This window comes from Aedes albopictus, chromosome 2 (genome assembly GCF_035046485.1).
Source record: "Aedes albopictus strain Foshan chromosome 2, AalbF5, whole genome shotgun sequence".
Taxonomy (NCBI): domain Eukaryota; kingdom Metazoa; phylum Arthropoda; class Insecta; order Diptera; family Culicidae; genus Aedes; species Aedes albopictus.
The window spans coordinates 285,168,933-285,191,211 of record NC_085137.1 but is presented as its reverse complement, the minus strand read 5'-3'; the positions used below and the strand labels follow the sequence as shown (position 1 = coordinate 285,191,211).

General features: G+C 38.8%; 2 protein-coding genes across 4 annotated transcripts in view; both read left to right on the top strand.

Annotated features, from left to right (window-relative positions):
• LOC109418473 (uncharacterized) overlaps positions 1-22,279 on the top strand; it is a 226,445-nt gene that overhangs the window by 183,813 nt on the left and 20,353 nt on the right. For all 3 annotated transcript variants that reach the window (XM_029872999.2, XM_062851987.1, XM_062851986.1), the window contains exons 11-12: positions 16,143-16,282; positions 18,092-18,157. In XM_029872999.2, coding sequence (XP_029728859.2) covers positions 16,143-16,282; positions 18,092-18,157 — 206 coding nt within the window. The remainder of the gene's footprint in view (positions 1-16,142; positions 16,283-18,091; positions 18,158-22,279) is intronic.
• On the top strand, positions 4,766-8,395 carry LOC134287117 (uncharacterized). Its single transcript, XM_062848801.1, has 2 exons — positions 4,766-8,019; positions 8,242-8,395. Exon 1 carries the CDS (start codon positions 5,333-5,335, stop codon positions 6,548-6,550), a length of 1,218 nt encoding a protein of 405 aa, XP_062704785.1. The 5' UTR covers positions 4,766-5,332; the 3' UTR covers positions 6,551-8,019; positions 8,242-8,395.

Genomic DNA, 22,279 nt, shown 5'->3' with positions numbered 1-22,279 from the left:
AAATGTACATCCATGTTATAATCGGAGGCACATCTTTTGACATATGTGTGTTTTGCAAATGGACGATCGGCCTGTTATAGGCTGTTATCTTAAGTTATACAGTTAAATTGTTATTATTTAATTATTAGTGGGGTATTCAGCCATAAGCTGGTTCACAATGATTATTGCATACATACTAGCATTTCCATAAACTATTTATCCTCCTTTGAAAAAGACGCTGCTTGCTGACATTTCCGTGTTAACATTTTAATCGAATATTTTATTTTGATCTGGCTTTGAATGGTAGTATTTTATTGATGGTGAAGTAATGAATAAGCTTTAAGTTGACAATTTCTACAATAAAGCTGTGCCACCAGCAACTTTTCGTACTAGTTTAATATCTATCTTAACCCTCTAATACCCAATCCCGCCTTTAGACGGGGTATAGTTTGAGCATTTTTGTAATTTTTGTTTCGTGGAAAATCAAATTTTTTAAATTTTTGGCTGATATTTAGGACTGTTTTGTATATCTCAAAATGGTTTTTGGTGCATTTTAAAGCGTATTTACATTTTTTAAAAATCATTGAAAAATTGATGTTTTAGTCACCATTTATAAGTTATTGTTTATTTTGTATTGAATCGCTACAATTAACATATTTTAAATTTTTCCCAAATCGTTCTATTCTTATTTAAAAGTTTAAGGGAATCGAATACACTCTAAAATTATTTTACTTAAAATTACACGGAAAATAAAATTTTCTGTGAAAAAAATTTAAAATAATAATATTTCAACAATAATCATAAAATCTCAAAATGTTTTCATCTCAAAAAATCCGTACCCCAAATAGGCTTACAGTAAAAATATAAAACTGTAGGGATGTTCAAAAATAAAAATTAGAAAAATCAAAAACTGAAATTCACGATATCGAGAATTAAAAAGAATCATCTTCCAAAACATGTTTAAATCGATTTTAGATGACGAAAAATGATATTTAGATCAAAATCAAAAATTTGGGTATTAGAGGGTTAAATGAGTTGTATAATGAAAAATAATTGTTTGGAGGTTTTGGCTTTCTCAGTCTGGGGAATCCAAACGACTAGATTGGCATTGCCCGACGTTTCGGCCTAATTTATTTGGTTTTTTTCTTGGTACAAAGGGTAAAGCTGTAAAACGATAGACAGCTTTACCCTTGAAAAAGGCCAAATAAATTGGGCTGAAATGTCGAGCAATGCCAATTCAATCGTTCGTTTGGATTCCATATCCTGAGAAAGCCAAAACCTTCAAAACATGGATTTTCCAACCATCCAGATTGCATACAACAGTGCATGCACCTCGTTGAAATTCTTGATTTAGCTACTTAGGATAAACGTACGACTCGTGCTGAAAAAAAAATTGCAACTCATTGCATAAATAACTTTTTGAGCAAACGCATAAAATGTTAGTTAACTTGTTCCGGGAATTTCACTTTATTTTTTTTCTGCGATTCACTGTTCTCATCAGAAGACAGCTGACTTTTGTCTAATTAAAACATTTAATTAAACTGATTTGTGCCTCGCTGCGGTTGAACCTTTGCGGGATTTCTTCCTCCAATTTGGCCACAATTCGGAAAGCTCCAAGCCGGCTTCTGACTCGTCCACCACTCGTGAAAAAAAATCTAACCTCCCATTACGAAGGCAACTAACGAGTCCTAGCACGAATGTTTCACATGAAGAGTGCTTCTTCTGGCTTCGTTGGAGTACTGGTTGTTAAATTTCAAGTCTACCGTTGCAAATAAGACAGGTCGACTTGAAGCGTAGTGGAGAACTCTTTGAAGCGAAATTTTCAACCATACGATAGTTAAAAGCTGCACGACAAGGTCGAACAAACGCATCTTTCTTGTTTCGAAGAATGTTTATGGAATCTCATAAAAAAACCTTTAAGCCATAAATATTGATTCTCCTGTAGCATCTCTTTGCAAATCACCCCTAAATCAACTTCATCATCGTCAATGCACCCCAAAAAAATCACATCCTCATGTGAATGAATTGGTGTTTTTATTCCATTTTTGTATACATACATGCAAAACACAAGAGGCGCAAAGGAAAAACGTTTTTTGGTAGAAATTTGCACTCACTGCACTGTCTCGTCGTGCCGGGCGAGTATGCCTGTGATGAAAGCAGTTTTCCAAAACCACAAAACCTCCAAAAGAGAAAAGAGACCATGGGTATAAGACCAATTTTAACGAGCTCCACTGCCAAAGGATGTCGACAACTCATATTGTCGTTTAGTGGTTCTTTTTCCCCCTCAGTATAAGAACCACAGATTTCAGCCACTTTAGAGAGATCAGTGATACGCATCGTTTATGGAAAGTGTTGATTTAGCGTAGCTTACAACAGTTTTTTTTGCATTTCATGGAAGGATAGAAGTCTTTATTTAATTTATTTTATTTAAGAAAAGTACCTACCCGATTTCAAGTGGAAGTGGTCAATTGATCGGTATACATACTTTTCTGAGATTGTAATTAGCACCCTCTATACTGTTTAACAGAAAGTCTAACAGACATATTGTCAAGCATATTGTTAATGTTATGCCTTCATTTGGTGTAGCTGTAAAGCAATATGCACTTCTATATAGCCAATTAGCTTAATTATGCTTTGGTATTGAATTCTATTACCGGGAAAAATACGGTAATTTTAGATTCCATTTGGCAAATTTTGCCTCCGCTGACCCGGTAAATCCTTTTCCTGTTTCTCATTCATTCATTTCAATTTTACAGTATTCTGACAGGATTCAGGTCAAGTACACTCATTTACAGAAATGAGATATGCATCTTGGAATACACACTTAATCAAACGTCACAGAGATCCCACACAGCTCATCCTCGTTACCGGATGGAATTTTCCGCACAGGCTTCTGATAAATACCGGCTGAAGCGCATGAAAGCTTCACGCCGTTTTTATGCTGTTTATTTCTCCATTCATTTTTCCACCAATGAAAGAAGATTTTCCGCAAAATTCATCTCTGCCCTCTTTCATCTGGCGTTCGGTGCCAGGGTCATGCCGCTTAATGGAGAATCTGATGTGATTTCCCGACATTTCCCGTCGGGCTTTCAGACAGGGCCGAGGCAGACGGGTCAGGCGACGAGCTCGTTGCCGGGCATGGTCCTACCTATACCGAGCGATAAATAGGGAAAAGTTGTCATCAAAGCTGGATGGATACCGTTCTCCTGCAGGAGCGTCATGGTACACTTGAATACCTTACTGATGGCTTCCTATGAATTTTAAATGATTTTGTAACCCTAGCTTGTGGCAGGGAACATTAACCGTGAACTCGTTATGTTACAGTTACATATGTGAGAGTAGAATAAGGTCATTTATTCAATATTGGAAGGTAGTACTGATTAAGTCTGCATACAGTAAAATGAATAGTAAAGTTCCTTTACAACACGAACACTGGAAGAGCAAATAATTTGACCGTGTACTATTACCAACAAGATATAAATATAAAAAGAACACACATAACAAGAAACTTTCGATTAGACCTCTCAATCTGCTCGAGCTCAATATCGCTGGAGTGTACATGGAAGGTTATCCAGGATCCCCATGGTAGTGAACATCTGCCGATTGTTGTTTCTATTTCCAACGGGTCGCATCAGTCTCCATCGATCGATATCACCTACGATCTCATAAAGCGCATTGACTGGGAGAAGTACGCGTAAGCAATTATCGACGGTGAGCAATCGGTAGAAGTCCTTCCACCGCGGGAAGAGTATCGGTTTCTGTCGGAGCTGATCATCAGTAGCGCGCTTCAGGCACAACGTCGACCAGTGCCAGGTCCGTCGGTTCACAGGAAACCCCCCAATCCGTGGTGGGATAGTGAGTGTACATACAGAAATCTATCTCGAGAAATCCGCGGCGTTCAAAGAGTTTCGGAAACGCGGTTCGGTCGAAAACTTTCAGCGGTACGCTTCCCTTGAAAGCAAGTTCAAGAACTTGATCAAGGCGAAGAAAAGCGGTTATTGGCGTCGCTTCGTCAAGGGCTTGTCGCGCGAGACTTCGATGAAAACTCTTTGGAACGTCGGGAGAAGAATGCGTAACGCGTCGTCGGTTAACGAGGATCGAGAAAGCTCTCCTCGATGGATCCTCAAGTTCACAAAAAAAGTTTGTCCAGATTCCGTGCCCGTCGAGCGAATAATTCGTGATGTTTCTGAAGATAGGGCGACATGGATAGGCCTTTTTCAATGGTGAGAATTCAACTTGCTCTTCTTTCATGTAACAATTCCGCTCCAGGAATGGATCGAATCAAGTTCAACTTGCTTAAAAACCTCCCCGACGTCGCTAAGAGGCGCTTGTTGAACTTGTTCAATCAGTTCCTGGATAACAACATCGTTCCGGATGATTGGAGACAAGTGAGGGTGATAGCTGTTCAAAAACCCGGGAAACCCGCGTCGGATCATAATTCGTACCGTCCAATCGCGATGTTGTCTTGTCTACACAGAAAACAATATTCTTGTAAAATTCAGCGAAAAATCATGCACATAAAGGGAATGCTAGAGTTAGTGCATATTTACATGAGATATCATGTAAAATTACGTTACGTTCGTGTAAATTTCCGCTAATTGTCGCGTAACCGGTTGGTGTCCATGATGGTTTACGCGATGGTTGGCAGAAATTTACACGAAGGTAATGTAATTTTACATTATATCTCATGTAAAAGTGCACTAACTCTAGCAATCCCTTTATGTGCATGATTTCTCGCTGAATTTTAATTACATATTTTTTTCTGTGTACGGAAGCTGTTGGAGAAGATGATTCTCTTTCGACTGGGCAAATGGGTTGAATCGAATGACATGTTGTCAGATACACAGTTTGGTTTCCGCAGAGGCAAAGGGACGAACGACTGTCTTGCGTTGTTTTCTTCAGAAATTCAGCTTGCCTTTGCTCAAAAGCAGCAAATGGGCTCAGTGTTTTTGGATATTAAGGGGGCTTTTGATTCAGTTTGTGTCGATGTTCTTTCCGACAAACTACACGACAGTGGCCTTTCACCAATTCTGCACAACTTTTTGTATAATTTGCTGTTTGAGAAGCAGATGAGTTTCGCTCATGGCGACTTGACAGTTTCACGAATTAGCTACATGAGCCTCCCCCAGGGTTCATGTCTAAGCCCCCTTCTTTACAACTTTTATGTTAGAGACATAGATGATTGTCTCATGGAAAATTGCACGTTAAGACAGCTTGCGGATGACTGTGTTGTTTCTGTAACGGGATCAATAGCAGTTGATCTGCAAGGACCACTACAGGATACTTTGGACAATTTGTCTACTTGGGCTCTCAAGCTGGGTAGGGTATCGAGTTCTCTCCGGAGAAAACTGAGATGGTTGTCTTTTCTAAAAAACACAAACCGGCTAAGTTTCCGCTCATTCTGATGGGTAAGACAATCACTCATAGCATGTCTTCACAATACCTCGGCGTCTGGTTCGACTCCAAATGCACCTGGGGGAAGCACATTGTGTATCTGATACAGAAATGCCAAAAACGAATCAACTTTATGCGAACTATTACCGGAACATGGTGGGGAGCACATCCGGAAGATCTGATCAGGCTGTACCAAACAACCATTCTCTCGGTTTTAGAATACGGTAGCTTCTGTTTTCAATCCGCGGTGAAAACACACTTGCTGAAGCTTCAACGGGTTCAGTACCGTTGTCTTCGGATCGCGTTAGGTTGCATGAACTCGACTCACACAATGAGTTTAGAGGTACTTGCTGGTGTACAGCCTCTGACAGACCGCTTTGCGCAGTTGTCGTTCCGGTTCTTCATCCGATGCGAGGTTCTGAATCCGTTAGTCATAGAAAACTTCGAAAAGCTGCTCGAACAGAATCCCCAAACACGTTTTATGAGTGTGTACTACTGGTACATGACGCTGGAGGTAAGCCCATCTCCGGTTAACACCAATCGTGACAACTTCTCAGACTTCGACAGCTCCTCTGTGGATTTTGATCTCTCTATGAGGGATGAGATCACCGGTATACCGGAATCTTTTCGTTCCATAGGTATTCCACAAATTTTTGCAAGTAAGTTCGGGCATGTTAGCGGGGCCAGACAGTTCTTCACAGATGGTTCCAAAGCCGATGAATCGACTGGATTCGGTGTCTACAGCGAATTTCATAGCGCCACCTTTATGCTTCGAAAGCCATGTTCGGTATATATTGCTGAGCTAGCGGCTATATACTACCCCTTAGAGTACATTCGCACTCTCCCACCTGAGCACTACTTCATTTTTACCGACAGTCTAAGCTCTCTGGAGGCTGTTCGGTCAATGAAACCGATGAAGCACTCAGTGTACTTCCTGAATGGAATACGCCAAGTCTTGAGTGCTTTGTCCAAACGCTCATACATCATCACCATAGCTTGGGTCCCTTCACATTGCTCAATTCCGGGCAATGAGAAAGCGGACTCTCTGGCTAAGGTGGGAGCTAGCGAAGGCGATGTTTACGAGCGTCAAATCGCCTTCGATGATTTTTTTTGCATTGGCCCGTCAGGAGACCTTGATCAGCTGGCAACACAAATGGAGAGATTGAGAGATGGATAGATGGTTGCACTCCATCATTCCACAGGTGTCGAAGAAGCCATGGTTCAAAGGGTTGGATTTGAGCCGCGATTTCATTCGTGTAATGTGTCGGTTGATGTCCAACCACTATTTGTTGAACGCAAATACCTTCCGTGTCGGGCTCTCAGAAAGCAATATCTGTGTCTGTGGCGTGGCTTACCAGGATATCGAACATGTCGTGTGGGGATGCAATGAGTATTGTGAGGTCAGATCTGAGCTACATGAAATTCTCTGGGTCCGAGGAAAACAACAGAAACCCGTTAGAGAAGTGTTGGCAGGACTTGATTTGGAATACATGAACCTGATTTACCAGTTTTTGAAACGTGTTGATGTCAGAGTATGATGTAGTTCGTTCCTTGTTTTCGTTGTCTGCCTTTTGGTTTTGTTGTTCGACCCTGTCTGTCGTCGCCCCCCTTCCAATAAAGTCCTTTCTTTTTGGTTCCGTTACAGATATGGACAATTTGTCACATCAATGTTTTTAGTATAAGTTAGCGAATAATTTTGTTTTTAAACCCATAACCCATCCTTCCCAATTTTATTTTTTTTATTTAATCCTTTACCTCGAAACAGCCGCGAGTACTTCGGCTTCCCAAACTAACATAGTCTTAAGGCAGTAATAAATTGTAAAATGTAAAACCATTGTAAAAACAAGATTTCGGCTCAGTTATGCCCATGTGGCGCCCGAGCCTTCCAAATAAAAGAATAAGTAAAAAAAACAAGAAACTTTGAAGAGAAATCTTACACGTTTAAATGGGATATTTGAGTTATTCAACTCAATGTTACGGTAGTGGTGTCATCGAGGCTACTGAATAACCAGCTCTTAAAGTAAAAAAATAACACCCAGTATGAGCGTCCTTGTATGTATATAATAAAAAAAAACAACCTATTGCGCAAAATTGGGGTTAAATCTCCTTGTACATTAGGGTCATTTTTACCCATTCCGTACACTACGTCAGCAAGCTGTTCCCAACTTGATGCCTTGAGTTCGGTCACCGTGGCTCTTTCATATGTGTAAGAACAATATTGTTTAATTGTTTTCTCTCACATACTTGTATGAAGAATCTCTTTTGTGATATTATTGGAATTTTTCTTACGCTCTGTCAAATATTGACAAAATGCCATGTAGATATTTAATGCCCTTACAAATTCCAGCAATATATACTTTGTGAATATTCTGATTTTTTGTGCCCACAGGCGAGCAAAAAGTCTCATTTGTGATAATTAAATGTATTGTTTCGCATCCTTAATACATTTGAATCACCTATATGGCCATTTCCAAGTTTTGGCGATATTATATATTTTCAACGCTCTCACAAACATAAAGAAATCTCCTATGTGATTTTTCATATGTTTGCGCACTCACGAATTTAAGATTGTACTTTGGTATTCCTGTAGGTGTAAAAAAGTTATTTTATGAAATTGGAAATCCGTATTTTTTTTCATTTTTCTAGGTGTAATAATGTAGCTCGGTCCAGGATCTTTTCGTAAAGGAAATTTCCTTGACTTCCTTGGGCATAGAGTATCTTCGTGCCTGCCACACGATATACACATGCAAAATGGTCATTGGCAGAGGAAGCTCTTAGTTAATAACTGTGGAAGTGCTCATAGAACACTAAGCTGAGAAGCAGGCTTTGTCCCAGTGAGGACGTTACGCCAAGAAGAAGAAGAAGAAGGTGTAATAATATCAACTATCGATATTGTTGCACCCACAAATGAAAAACACATTCCCGACATTCAAACTTTTCTGTGCGCTTCCAATTCTAAGAGGCCGTTTATAAACTTCGAAGAGTTTATAGGAGGAGCGAAGGCTGGTCTGGCAAAAATGGAGTTCTTCCATTGGATCCCTTAGAAAATCCTTCAGAATTTCCTCCAAAGATTCCTCACTAGTGAGTACTTCAGAAATTCAGAAACTTAAAAAAAAAAACATCTATCAAATCCTTACGATATTGCTGCGTGGATTGATTTAGAAAATCTTCCATGAATTCCTGTCTGAAAGTCGTCTACGCATTTCTTTTGAAATTATTTAGAACATCTCGCATGGATGATTCAGAATTTCCTATAGAATTTCCTTTGAAATTTTCATTTAGGGATCCTCCAGAAACTTCTCCAAAAAATCCCTTGAAAAACCTTCCATTGGTTTTCTTTAAAAATTTCCCAACCGTTTTTTTAGGAATCCGTTTGAGAATTACTTCAGGAAATCATTCATGGATTCTTTCAAAAATGCTTTCAGCGATTCTTTAAGTGAAGCAAGGGTTCCTCCAGAAATTTCTTCAAAATCTTCTACAGGGTTTTTGGAAAATTTCTTTGGAGATCCCTTCTTAAATTCCTGATGAGAATCCTCTGAACATTTGTCCAAGTATTCCGAGAATTTTTTTATAGATTTTTTTTCCGAAATTAATCCTTAGACCCTTTCAAAAACTACTTCAGGAATTCAGTCTTAAAATCTACCAAGGTTTCTTTAAGTAAATCCTCTTGCGGCTTTTTAAATCTTCTAAGATATAAATCGTGTTGTGCACATTGAGCGTGCCTATCTGAGTCATTTTGACCCCACCATCCTACAAGGGGCTGTCCATAAACCACGTGGTCATGAGGGGGGGGGGTTCTGCCAATGACCATTTTGTATGGACAAAATGGACAAATAAAAAAAATTGTATGGACTAATGACCACGCGGGGGGGGGGGGGGGGTTGAAATGTCCCAAAAAAATGACCACGTGGTTTATGGACAGCCCCCAAGGGTTAGGAAATTTCTCTAGGACATCCTTTAGATATTCCATCATGAATTTCTCCAAGAATTCTTTCAGGTAGATTTCTACTGTTTCCTTCTGAAACCCTACCAGAAATTACTCAATAAATTCTTACATAAATTCTCTCAGTGATCTCTTTAGAAAACTTTCTCGAGATTCCTTCAGAAATTTAATCAAATACATGTGTCTTCAGGGAATTTGTTCACTTGAAATTTGTTCATGAATTGCTCAAGAGATTCCAGAGAAACTTCCTGCATGAATGTGTCCAGATATTTCTTTAAGAATTCATCCGAAAATTCTACACAAATTGGTCTTACTTTTTATGTATTTCTCTAAAAAAAACCGGCATTCTCTTGAAGGATAACTTTAATAAGTTCTACAATGATTCTTTCAGAAATTTCAACGAAAATTCTTCAAGAAGTATCTAGAGAGCCTTTTCTGTCATACGGATATTTGCAGACGCTTATCTATTTGCTCTTCTAGGTATACCCACAAGTAGTTTTTTAGATATTCGTCCACATATTTATCCAGAAATACTTTCAGAAAATCCTCCAAGAATTTTATTATTGCATTTCTCCAGTAATTAACCAATAAGTTCGTTAATTCTTTTCTGCAGGAAGTTTCTGCGGGAAGTTCTTACGAAATTCATTCTGTAATTCCTTCAAGAATTCCTTCACAAGTTCATCCAGAGATAAATTCAAAAATACTGCCTAATATTCCTACTGAAATTCTACTGAAAATTTATTCAGACATTTCTTTAGGGATTCTTTCAGAAATATCAGCTGGAATTTCTTCTGATATGCCTTCGAGGAGATGTTTCTATCTCCAGAGACTTTTTCAAAATTTTAAAGATTTCTTCGGGAATTTTAGAAAGGATTTTTTTTAAAGTTTTTCCATAGAGTGTATCAGATAATCTTTTTAAAATGTCTTTCTACAGGGGTTTTTGCAGAAATTCTTTCCAGTGTTTTTTTCAAGAATTCTTTGAGTAATTCCTTCAGTGATTCTTATACAAATTTCCACGAGGATTTTTTAGAAATTGGTCCTGCAGTTCCATCAAAAATATTTCCTAGGATTGCTTCAGAAATCCCTTCAGAATTTAATTTGATATTCCTCCAGGATTTTCTTCCGAAGTTTTTTTTCTGGAAATTACTCAAACATTAAGCGATTTTTAAGAGATCCCTGAAGGAATTTCTAACATATTCCTGGATGATTGTCTCAAGTAAACTTTTAAAAACTTCCGGAGATACAATATTGGCAACTGTCAACATTTCAGCCAAATTGGTTAGCGTTAGCTAGAAACCGAGCACCATATCGTTAAACCGTGTCAAATTGTATGTAAAAAAACAGCTGATGATCTTATTGTTTAATCCGACACTGTGCCTTTAGAAATTCCTCAAAGACATTCTTGATCATTTTCTGGTGGAATTACTGGAAAAAAAATCCTGAAGGAATTTCTGAAGCAATTGCCGAATGAATACCTAGAATAATAACAAGGAGGGTACCTGAAGAACACCCTAAGATACCACTCTAATTCTCAAACAAAAAAAATGTGAGACTTCTGGAGTAATTCAGGAAGTAATTCCAACGAACAAACAAAAAAAGAGAAATGTGTTAAGGCTTATCTTATGGACGGACGGAACGGTTGTTGAATTGTTTGCCATTGATATGTTGATAAAAAGATGCAAATCTTATGTTCTAGTCCATATTATGGACTGTTTGACTGTTCATTTGCTCACTAGCGATGCACAATCCACTAAAGTTTCAGCTACGTCAGTGTAGTAGAAATTGATATTTTCTTCTTCAAAATAGCGAGGTCAATTTTTAGAAAGAAATTTAAGATAGCAAAAATAACACGTCGCTCCGTGTCACCTTCAAGAATGTCTGCACAAGTCGTAGACAAAGGTACTGTTGGAATTCCTGAAGAATTCCCCCAGTAAATTTCTGAGTGAGATTTTCCTTCAGAAAACTGAAGTAATCCATGGAAGAACTACCTGAAGATTTATCTGAAGCTTTTCTCTAAAAAGTTTCTTATACAAGTTTTGAAAAGACTTGTTCTAAAACTTTAATTGTTTGCATGTAATCCTGCATAAACCCTCATACCCCTAGAGGAATTCTTTGGAGAACCATTGATGAAATAAAAAAACAATGATTTGTTTAAAGAATCTTTAAAATAATAGATTTTGGAATGATTTTGAGAGAATCTAGAAAGTCTGAATGAATACTCGAAGAAACTAATGGAGAAACCTCTGGAGGAACTTCTAGAAGAATCGCTTCCGAAGTTTTTAGAGGAATTTCCAAATAAATTCCAGAGAAAATCCCGGAATAAATGGATTAATAACGGAGGAATCCTTATAGAAATTCAAGCAATAATTTTCGGAAAAAAAAACTCTGGAAAAATTTTTAATCTTTAAACGGAAAATCCTATATGAATTTCAAAGAATCTCCAAAAAACGTCTTGGGGAATTCCTGGAGAAACCACTGGATAAATTCCTAAAAAAATCTTGAGAAATGTCCAATTTCGGAGAAAGCTCTGACACTATTTTTGGAGGAATTCCTTCATAAATGTTAAAAGAAATACACGAAAGAGTACATTTATGAACTTTTGAAGCTTTGATGGATTTTCGTATAGAAACCCTTGAAGAATCCCAAGAGGAAGTCGGGAGGCATTTGTGAAGAAACCCGTGGACCATTTTTAAGATGAAACACTTGATAAATTTCTTGATAAACTCCTTAAGAAGTCCCAAGGAAAATTTCTCGGGGAATACCCGAAATACTATCTGGAGGAATCTCTGGAGAAATTTAAAAAAATACATGAACAGCAATGCATTTTGAATGGATTGCTAAAATAATTCTAAGAAATCATGCGAGAACCTTCTTTCCGTAAAATTTTAAGATTTTTTAGATAAATCCTGGAAGAATTCCCAAAAAAAATCAGTATAAGGGACGCTAATATTTGGGAATCTTGAGTACCCAGCTCTGATTTTACCATGATAGTACTGTGTTGCGGTGACGTGTGACAACACGAATCTTCTTTAAACCTTTCTTATACTAAAAATAAGGGAATAAATACCGCTGGGAAACAATACCGCAAGCTTGAAACAAAATTACTTCGTTTATATCATTCGCAGTACATTGCAAACACGGTCAAATAAACTTCATGGTCAATCACTGTACCGACTTTAACTTGTTGGTCGCTTTGTAATCTCTCTTTAAACTGCTGGCTTCAGGTTAACTATTAGGAGAGCCAGCACCAAGTAGTAGCCTTACTAGTCACGCACCTTGTTATCGGCTAAAATATAAATGACTCATAAAGAGTGGGGATGGGAGCAAAACAAACCTCAAAAGTTCCATAAACAAATCAAGAAGTACAGAAAAAAAAACAAACATTTCTCATAAATAATCGATTTTCGAGCAATAAAAAATATCGGAATTTCCACAAATAAATCAACAACTGCAATAAATAATAAGACTCAGTGTACCAGTTTTGGCTATAGTACCTCCCTATTAAACGATGCAAATCAACAAGAAAAAAAATGTGAACAAAATATCAAGTCAACAAAAGATGGTTGCAATTATTCAAACTTCACAATTTGACCAAATTATGATACATAGAACTAAATAATTTTCCTTAACATTTCGGCTTCCTTGCACCCGGTTTCGCCATAGTGTACCAGTTGTGGCTAATCCCATAAGGAATGCATGTAAATAGTGCGAAGTGGAACCGAAACAAGAATATGTTTTCATAACTGGTACAAGGTTCCTATCATTGGAACATACCGTTATAAATGCTTAAAGTGGGATTGGCTCCGATTTTTTTTATTTTTTCTGTAAAGTATGAAAACAAACCTATCATTTTACATATTGACGACCTTCGTTGGTCTTTTTCTTATTTTTGTAGAAATAGTTTTCCTTGGGTAGTGCGATAACTGGTACAGGCACCCTATCTTTCCTTTCGCCGCACCAATCGGTCCAATCAGCTTCGCCGGAAACCATGTTCGATCAAAATCTATCAAAATTTATTTCCCCTCACTGAATTGTACGCTGCCTTGAATTAATCAAAACCCGTTAAGGCGAAACTGGATCCATTTCCTCATTTTTTGGTTTTTGAGTTTTTATAAAACAGCGAAGCAGTATTTTCAACATAGGTTTTCGTACACATGTAGAGTATGGATCAAGGTATTTCCTGATTTTTATGTGGTAAAAAATGTTTTTCGTTTTTGCAGAAACCATTTTTAAACATCACAATCACACATCACAATTAAATATCACAAAAAATGGTTTATTCGAAAATTTAAAACATTTTCTACCACGAAAAAAATCAGAGCATACATACCTTGATCCATACATGTGTATGAAAGCCGATTTTAAAAATATCGCTTCGTTCTTTAATAAAAAATCAAAAACCAAAAAATTGAGAAAATGCTCCCAGTTTTGCCATAAAACAGAAGATGGGTTTGTTAGTCTACACACTTAGAATAAATTACAGTATTCGGTGAAAAAAATACCGAAACTGGTCTGTAAACAAGCAAACTACAGTATTACGGCGAAATCGATGAAATTGCAGGAGAAAATCGGTGAAATCTAAGAAATCACCGAAGAACCGGTGAAATCAGACAAATTTACAGGAGACCTGTGAATATTTTACCGAACAGTTCGGTGATGCGACTATTTTACCGTACTACTGTAAAATGCGTTTGACAGCCACGCCAGCAGCTTCGAGCATCAGTTCTATTAGAATTTACGCATCATCTCCAAGCAAGACTCTCTTGTACAGTGGCAGCAAGTGTGGTTCCTGATCAGAAGGTCATGTATTCAATCCCATCATCGACGTTTTCATCCTATAGGACATTTTTCGGCAATCAACCGGATGCACATTTGAACGTAGTTGATCGGCTTTCACGAAAACCCGCCTGATATTCGCCGACGAAAGACTCCTCATTCGGCCTCAGCCTGTTAAACTGAATTCCAGGCCAAATTTTGCACCTAAATGCAGCGTACGTAAGCGTTATTCCACTGTAATTCGCGCACTGCAGTAGATGTCCTTTTTCGTAAAAAGGGTAAATAAGACCATCTAATCAGGCAGGCAGTTCTTCCTCTTCCCATATATTCAATACAGTCAGTGTAAGAGTTTAAACAGCTGCTCACTACCGTACTTATTGAGAAGTTCGGCCGGAAATTCGTCCTTCTCAGTAGCCTTGTTGTTCTTCATTCCACAAATGGCAGTTTTAACCTCGTTCAGTGATGGAGGTTACACAGCCTGTCCGTCGTCGTCGATTTGAATTCTGTCTGTCACAGTGAAGTGAATTGTCAGACAAAAGAGGCACAAAACAAGCAACAAAGAAGACGCGGCGATTACTCTTTATCCCAACTGGTAAAAAATAATGATATGATCTCGAAAATTTTAGTTGCAGACAAAACGGAAGCCGAATTTGTTGCGTACTTTTCAACTCGTGAATAATCAATTATTACCAACCCAAAATCGAACTATTTTGATGATACATCTGCAGCAGCGTTGTAGTGTTTACCGACTCGAAGTTACCGCTCGAAAATCACAATGCAAGCCTTAAAAATCTCTAAACTCATGGTGCACGATCTTTGTCCTATTCTGTTCAAGTTGGGACAAACCTATGTTGCATCGGGTAGAATGTCGCAACAAATTCAGGTTGCGACATTGTCGTTATTGTTGCGCGATGGTTAAATTTTGATTCGCTGGTCTGTCACTCTTCCATTCCAAAACGCTGAATGCTGAAACGCATCGATCGCCAGTTCTTAGAGTCCGACACAGTTGATAACCAATCTCAAATCTTTTTTTTTTTTTTCAAATCTTACTATCTACTTACTATAGTGATCTGACCCGATGTTGGAATCGCTAAAAGTTCTAACATCAATGACGCCAGGGGGCATCGGGCATCCGTCTTAACGTAATGTTCTGGGGATTCTACATAGGACTTGTCAAGGCATTCGGAAACGCATACTGGCGCTCAGCCAGTTTCCCGAGTCGTCCTTACTACTCCCTTTGTCCTCGGAAGGAAGGTAGAGTAAATTTATCATGGATATTGAGTCATTTTGCCTAAAACTGTTTTATGCTAAAGATGAAGGGAGTACATACCAACAAATCACATCAATGAGCCTCCATCTGAAAAGGAGTACCATATGAGTTCTGTCAACATAAACACCAATTGAATCTGTTTTCGCTATACGAAATCCGCATTAACTTTTTGAATTAGAATTCCCAGTTTGTGCACAGAAACAAGATGCAAATCACGATTGGAGCTATACACGTGCACTAACAATAGACAAAACCTAGCAACAAACATATTTACTGTTTTTGCATACAAAACCTCCACTGAGAATGAATCTGTATAGGCTGCGAAAGCAAGTCCTGCACTATCCTCTGCAATATGGTGCTGTTCGAAATTCGACTAGAAAGTGGAATGTGTGCCGTTTGAATGTAATGTGATTTACGTAACCAGATACTTTTGTTGGTAGCGCTCGTAGTATCAACCTTCGTGTTGTACCAAAAACATATCGGAAAATAGCCCTAGAGTAGTTATATTTATTCCGGGCGGGTTAGAATGCGGTTCGGTTCGATTCCTACGAATTTCTCCCCTGTCACGCTAGAGGAAAACTAGTATGAAGCGATATAGAACATTAGCAATAGCAGCTTCTACTTAGCCATATAGAATAGTTCACATCAAAACACAACACGTTCATTTCGTATTATGACTTTACCTAATCAATCATAGTTTCCTAGCAGTAGTTGAGCGTTATTTTCAAATCATTCTTTCTTCTCTCTTTTCTTTTGTTTCACCCTTTTTTCTCGTTGCAGAAAGAATTGTTTTTGGGTAGAATAGATCCTGGTTCACCTCGCGGTGAACGTAAAATGTCTTCTTCTAGTTCTTCCTCAATGAAGACTAAGTGGTTAAAAGCGTTCAGAAGTCTGAAACCAGCCGGTTCAGCAAACGATAGGTAAGTACCGGAAAGTTGCTCTATCAGTGTTCCATTCCACTCGGTGTAGTGCGCAATAAAGTAGAAATAATTACCGTGCTCCAACGGTTCACAAAACTCGCATGGCTGACACATTAGATAGTGGAGGTATTTTCAGATGTGGGTTTTTTTCCTGAATAAAAAAAATTAAAAGTGTTTGGAAGCAGGTAAACGAATAATTGAAGACATCCAGTGAACACAGGAGCTATCAAGCAATAAAATGATAATAGATTACAAGCTTCAGGACTTTTAAAAATCTCCAACACAACGGGAAACTTACTATTTAGTACAATGACAAAAATGGGAAATCCTCACCCTCTTTTTTATAACGTATTGGCAAATCAGCCAACAAACCGACTTTACTTTTGGAGAATGAGGATACTGTTTCATTGCAGCTTCTCATCCTTAACAACATTTAAACACTGTTATTTTGATTGCGTAACGCTTCGGTCCATTTGGGATCTTCTTCGAGGACTCTTAAATTTTTTATGCGTATTCTTCACATGTTTTACATCTCAAGGAGGCTACATTTACAGCATTTGGCTCGGTAGAGCCTGCAGCCACAGACAAACAGACGTAACACTCTTCAAAACGGCTTGGCGCATGCATTTAACGATCAATTCAAATCTTATTTGCCAGTGTACACGTTGCTGGATGATGCAAACGAAAATCACAGGCAATTTGTGTAGTAGTGTGCGTGTTAGACAATCGACAAATCGTAATCCATCATGACCGACAGTGTCTCGCGTGGTTCTACCAACAGGTGGCGGTGTTCACATGAAAAAGACACCGCCCAAAAGTTTTTGATGAATTTCTTCTAAGAGTTACGTCTGTTCTTCTGTGCTGTAGCTGTCGTTGGTGCGTAATTTCAATGGACAAAAATTGACAAATAAACATTTCCAGGGACTTAGAAGAATGTTACAAACGGTGCAAAACATTGGACTAAACAAAATAATAGTGATAATTTGCTGATTTCACCTAGACTAACCAAGCAAAGTAAAAATTAAAATGTTGAGAATGCTTTGAAATTTATGTACTTAACAAAAACACGGGTTAGTTAAACAAATTGAGATCCGGTGGGAATCGAACCCATGACTTACAATCACTTAACCAGGATACGGACTCACTTGACCGTCTCCGTCGTCTTTTTGCAATCTTTCGGATTGAGTTAGACGGACATCTCAAATACATCAGTGCTGCGTATGTTAGAGCGGTGGAGGAATTATATTCTTTTAAAGTCTTAAGTAAGCTAACTTCCCAGCAGAGATGCCAGATATACAGATTTTCTGTATTATACAGATTTTTGAACTTCTATAAAGACGAGATAAAGAGTACAGAAAAATACAGATTTTTAGAATATGGTACAGATTTCTCTAAAAAGCATAAAATTCGATTTACTTTCAATACATTAAATGAAAAATTAATAAATGCTTAATCTTTAAAGAGTTTATGAAAATTTGTACATTTTCAGACATGTTAAAAAAATAAATACGAGTATAAATTAGAAACCCTTTATTTAAGTTTCTATTGAAATCTAGAACTCTCACTGTCTGCTATATGCTCAAAGACGACTATACAGAAAAATCTGTATTGATACAGATTTCTGATATAATAATCTGGCATCTCTGCTTCTCAGCAACATGGTTTGGTGTGACAGTGGTATCTTCTTCTGATCGGGCTCTTTAGTCAACTTTTCAGTTTTTTGCGTAGAAAGCATCTATAATCAATGCATCAGACATACAGTAACTGTGTTTTTCATGCTTCATTTTTTTGCATTCCATAATAAAAAAGTCAAACGAATAGTACACCTAAAACAAACCAAATGTACCATGCAGTTTCAACGGTACTGACAATGAGGTAATACGAATTTGCGTGAAATTAGTATGCTTGTCCTGATCGAAGATTGTCCATGCTAAGCTTTCCCTATATGAGTGTTCATAGTGTTCCATAGGTGTCTATTCTATGAAATTAATCATAATTGAAACGAGTAATGGTCGTCTGTGTGTATGAATGAATATGCGTATGGTAATAGTTAAAACTGCAACTCGCTTTCATATTTTTTTTTATTTTTGCACACCAATGAGGCACAAATATCTATAGAAACATCAGATCATGGTGTGCTCCATTGCGCACATAATGCATATGAGACATTTTTATTCATATCCCTTATTGATGTAAAGCATTATTTAAATTGTGCAAGTGGCCGCAATCGACATTATCCCTGTAAATATTGACTTTACGCTAGACATAAATAATATCCGAATAAGACATATAGCTTGTTTTAGAAGGTATGAGTAAAACCATTATGACACAAACAATCAGTGGTAATAGATCCTCGCTAATACTCCTAATACGCTGATATCTAACTTATTTAGGTTGGCAATGTCATGGCATGGCTAAAGATAGTTTTATTCAGTATGCTATGAAATACTTCTTTATAAATATTTATCCATCAAATGTAGTAATTAAAAGTAATCATTTGGTCAATGACGATGACATATTACTACACCCTTAAATGAAAGTACACAGCGAATGAGTAACTTGCGAAAAGACAAAGGATTTTTCACTCATATTTGCGTACGACTGGATCAGCACACAAAATGTGCTGATCAGGTGTTACACAAATTTGCGTAAAATTTCACACAAGTTTGCATGAAATCTTTTGTTTTTTCGATCGCTGCGTGAAAGTTACTCCTTGCTCTGTGTGCATCGATCTTTCTGTGTAGGTTTTCTCGAATTATGCAGATAACAATTAACATTGTAGTTGAAAAACGACCCAAGCAACACACATGTTATATAAGAGTTACGACAGCGCAAGTTTTGGTTGTATATAAGTTAATTTGACGTAATTCTAACATTGTGTTGAAATAACGTCAAATAAACTCATATACAACCAAAACTTGCACTGTCGTAACTTTTATATAACATGTGTGTTGCTTGGGGAGTATGTTTATTTCACGTTGGAAACGTTCATGCGCATTGTAACCACTAAGTGATCGCAGCGCCACCACAGGAGAAGTGGTGGGTTTTGGCACTAATTCTGTAAAAACAAGTATAGCCAAATTTTGAGAACTCCCGTAGATTGGGTTTCGATCGGACTATTTTTTTGAAGGTTGTAGTCTTCGATAAATTCATCACAAATTTATATTTGTGTAGTTGAAATATAAAAAAAAAAAAAAAAATCATAGATCATAGAATCAGTAAGTGAGTTTAGCAAATTCCTAGCGCAGAAATTAATTAATTTCGGAAAAATTGGCTTTCTCAGTCTTGGACTATTCAAAACGGTGAGAAAGCCAATTTTTCCGGAAGTAACAAATTTCCAGTCGCACTCACCCAGCAAAATTAATTAATGTTAAATTCCTCTAGAGTTATTTAGAGAGTCGAACGAAACGACAGTGAAGTGGAGCGTGAAAGCTAACTTTGTATTACAAAAGGAATCGCAATTGCGACTAAACTGGTGAATTTCGCTACCAAAATCGGCGAATTGCAGCCAAAAGGCTACACGTAAGGCCTCTCCATCCGTCAGCCGTCACCGAGACAACCCCGCCCAACCCGGCGACGCCACGTGGAGATTTGAGTAGCCCCTTGGAGGACCAAGACGCGGCTAGACCCACGTGTCACGCCAATGGGCAGCTACGGTGAACACTAGCGACCTCTTCGATAAACGAGCAGTTGAGACGGCTTTTGTAAACCATACGCAGGTTAGATCAAACCATTTATTTAAAACGTGCACGTTCAGGGCCCTAGGTTCCAAAGTTAGGAGAATAAACAGATATTAATATTGTGAAACATTTCTCCCACTATATACGTTAGGCAAATAGTGAAAGAATTTCAGTTTTTATCAGGTTTCGATGGTTTTTTGTTTGGTTCAGTTTGGGTATATTTGCCAGACTTTTAGGTAGTTCTTACCTGACCTGCCCTGAGAGGAACTAGCCGGGTACGGGATTTGAACACGCCCTTTCGCAGTACGACTAGTCGTACTGGCGCTTAAGCGGAAGGGTTTTCAGAAGGGTAGTCTGTTGAGGAACTTGCCGGTTTTGCGGAAATAGTTCGAAAATGTTAGGCTGTAAAAATAGCTACGGATTAGCTTGCTTACCCACTGCTTTCCACCATTTCCGCCATCTGCAATCTACCAACTGTTACAGCATGAAACAAAGTTAAGAACTATTTTTCATCCAGTAAGTTATGATACGGTTGAGTCTTCAAAAAGATACGGCCATCCACTTAACGCCAAGCTTAACGTTCACCACAATTTCTCAGCTGTCTCACAAATGATGGAGCTGGGTTTTCGACATTAAATTTGTTAAGTAGGACCACGATTCCATTAGTCATCCTAAATTTTCAATTTATCTTTAAATACGAGTACGAATTAATTCCGTTCTTTTTGTTTTAATAAGTGCTTACTTCTAAAAAAAAGAAAAAAAAAAATTCAACACAAACAGAGTTTCGATCCTTTGTTTTGGGCAAGAGTCTATCTACTCGCTCTAGAAACCAAACTTCTAACAGTAACTGGCACAATCTCGACGGTCATACCTCCTACTGCCCATACTCTGGCATGGGGCACTGGAATGCTACCGACGGGAGCTGAAAAGTACTTACAGGCTTATGTGCCTGAGGGTTGCGAGCGCGTACCGTACTTCAAAACGGCTTGGCACATGCATTCAACGATCAATTCAAATTTCATTTGATTTGCGCGATCGTTCCACTAGATTCGCTAGTGTTCGATCGCTATGACGTTTGCCAGTGTATACGTTGCTGAATGATGCAAACGAAAATTACAGGCAATTTGTGTGGTAATGTGCGTGTCAGCATAATGTCAAATCGAAATCCATCATGGCCGACAGTGTCGCGCGCGGTTCTAACAACAGGTGGCAGTGTGCTCATGAAAATGGCACCGGGCAAAAGTTTTTGATGAATTTCCTTTAAGAGTTACGTCTGTTTGTCTGTGGTCAAATGGCAGCGCGCGTGGGACAGTTCCATAGGTTGATACCGAGGGTAGATAGTTGGATTAATAGGCGCCATGGGGAAGTTACATTCCACCTGACACAGGTCCTTTCAGGTCATGGTTGCTTCGGACAGTATCTACGCCGTTTCGGGCATGCGGATTTTCCCGAATGCCCAGTGTGCAATGGTTTAGAGGAAACGGCGGAACAAGTTTTGTTCGTGTGCCTGCGTTTTCGCACAATGCGTGACCGAATGCTTGCCACATGCGGGTAGGACACAACTGGATCCAGAGGATGTGTAGGGATGAGTTTGGCTGGAACGCCGTTTCAACGGCTATCACCCATATCGTCTGGGAGCTACAGAGGAGGTGGCGCGTGGACTCGGAGAATGGCTAGTTTAGATGCGGCATAAGAGGTGGTCCAGAGGTTCGGAGTCGGCTTCGTAGGTCATACTTGTGCCCTGCGGTCGAGATCGACCCTTACAGCGATTAAGTGGCCGCGGAGAGGAAGTCCCGGTAGCGGTGCTGTCGTGGCGTCGGTCTACTGGGTTGGATCCGAACCCGCAGTTGGAAAGGGGTCCCCGGCAAGGGTCGGGGTAAGTGAGAACCTGCTGTCTTCAACCTTCGGGTGCATCTGATAGGGCCTGAAGGGTAGTGATACCCTTCCTTACGGGCTGGTCAGATCGGGTTACACGTGGGCATCATTTCTTGATGTCTGCCAAGCAGTTGGGCACGTGCGGGATTGACCCAGCTCGCCTTCCGAGGACAAAGGGAGTGGTGAGGACCACTCGGAAAACTGGCTAAGCGCCAGCATGCTACCGTGGTGGACTCTTCAGAGCGAGTCATCGATGTTCGTTGCTGCAGGCATTGCAGCTAACCTTGAGGGTACGATGTGCACTAGTCCCTCTCTGAAGCAATACCTTCTTGGTGGTTCCGGAGAGACGTAGGGTTTGGCGACCATAGCAATGTGTTTAGTGGGTACGAGGAGAGAGTAGTCCTGGCATTTACTGTTGTTGTGGGAGACGACCTCAGCCCCA

Excerpts from the sequence above, each read along its gene's own strand:
- LOC134287117 (XM_062848801.1), top strand. The coding sequence starts at position 5,333 with ATGGTTGTCTTTTCTAAAAAACACAAACCGGCTAAGTTTCCGCTCATT.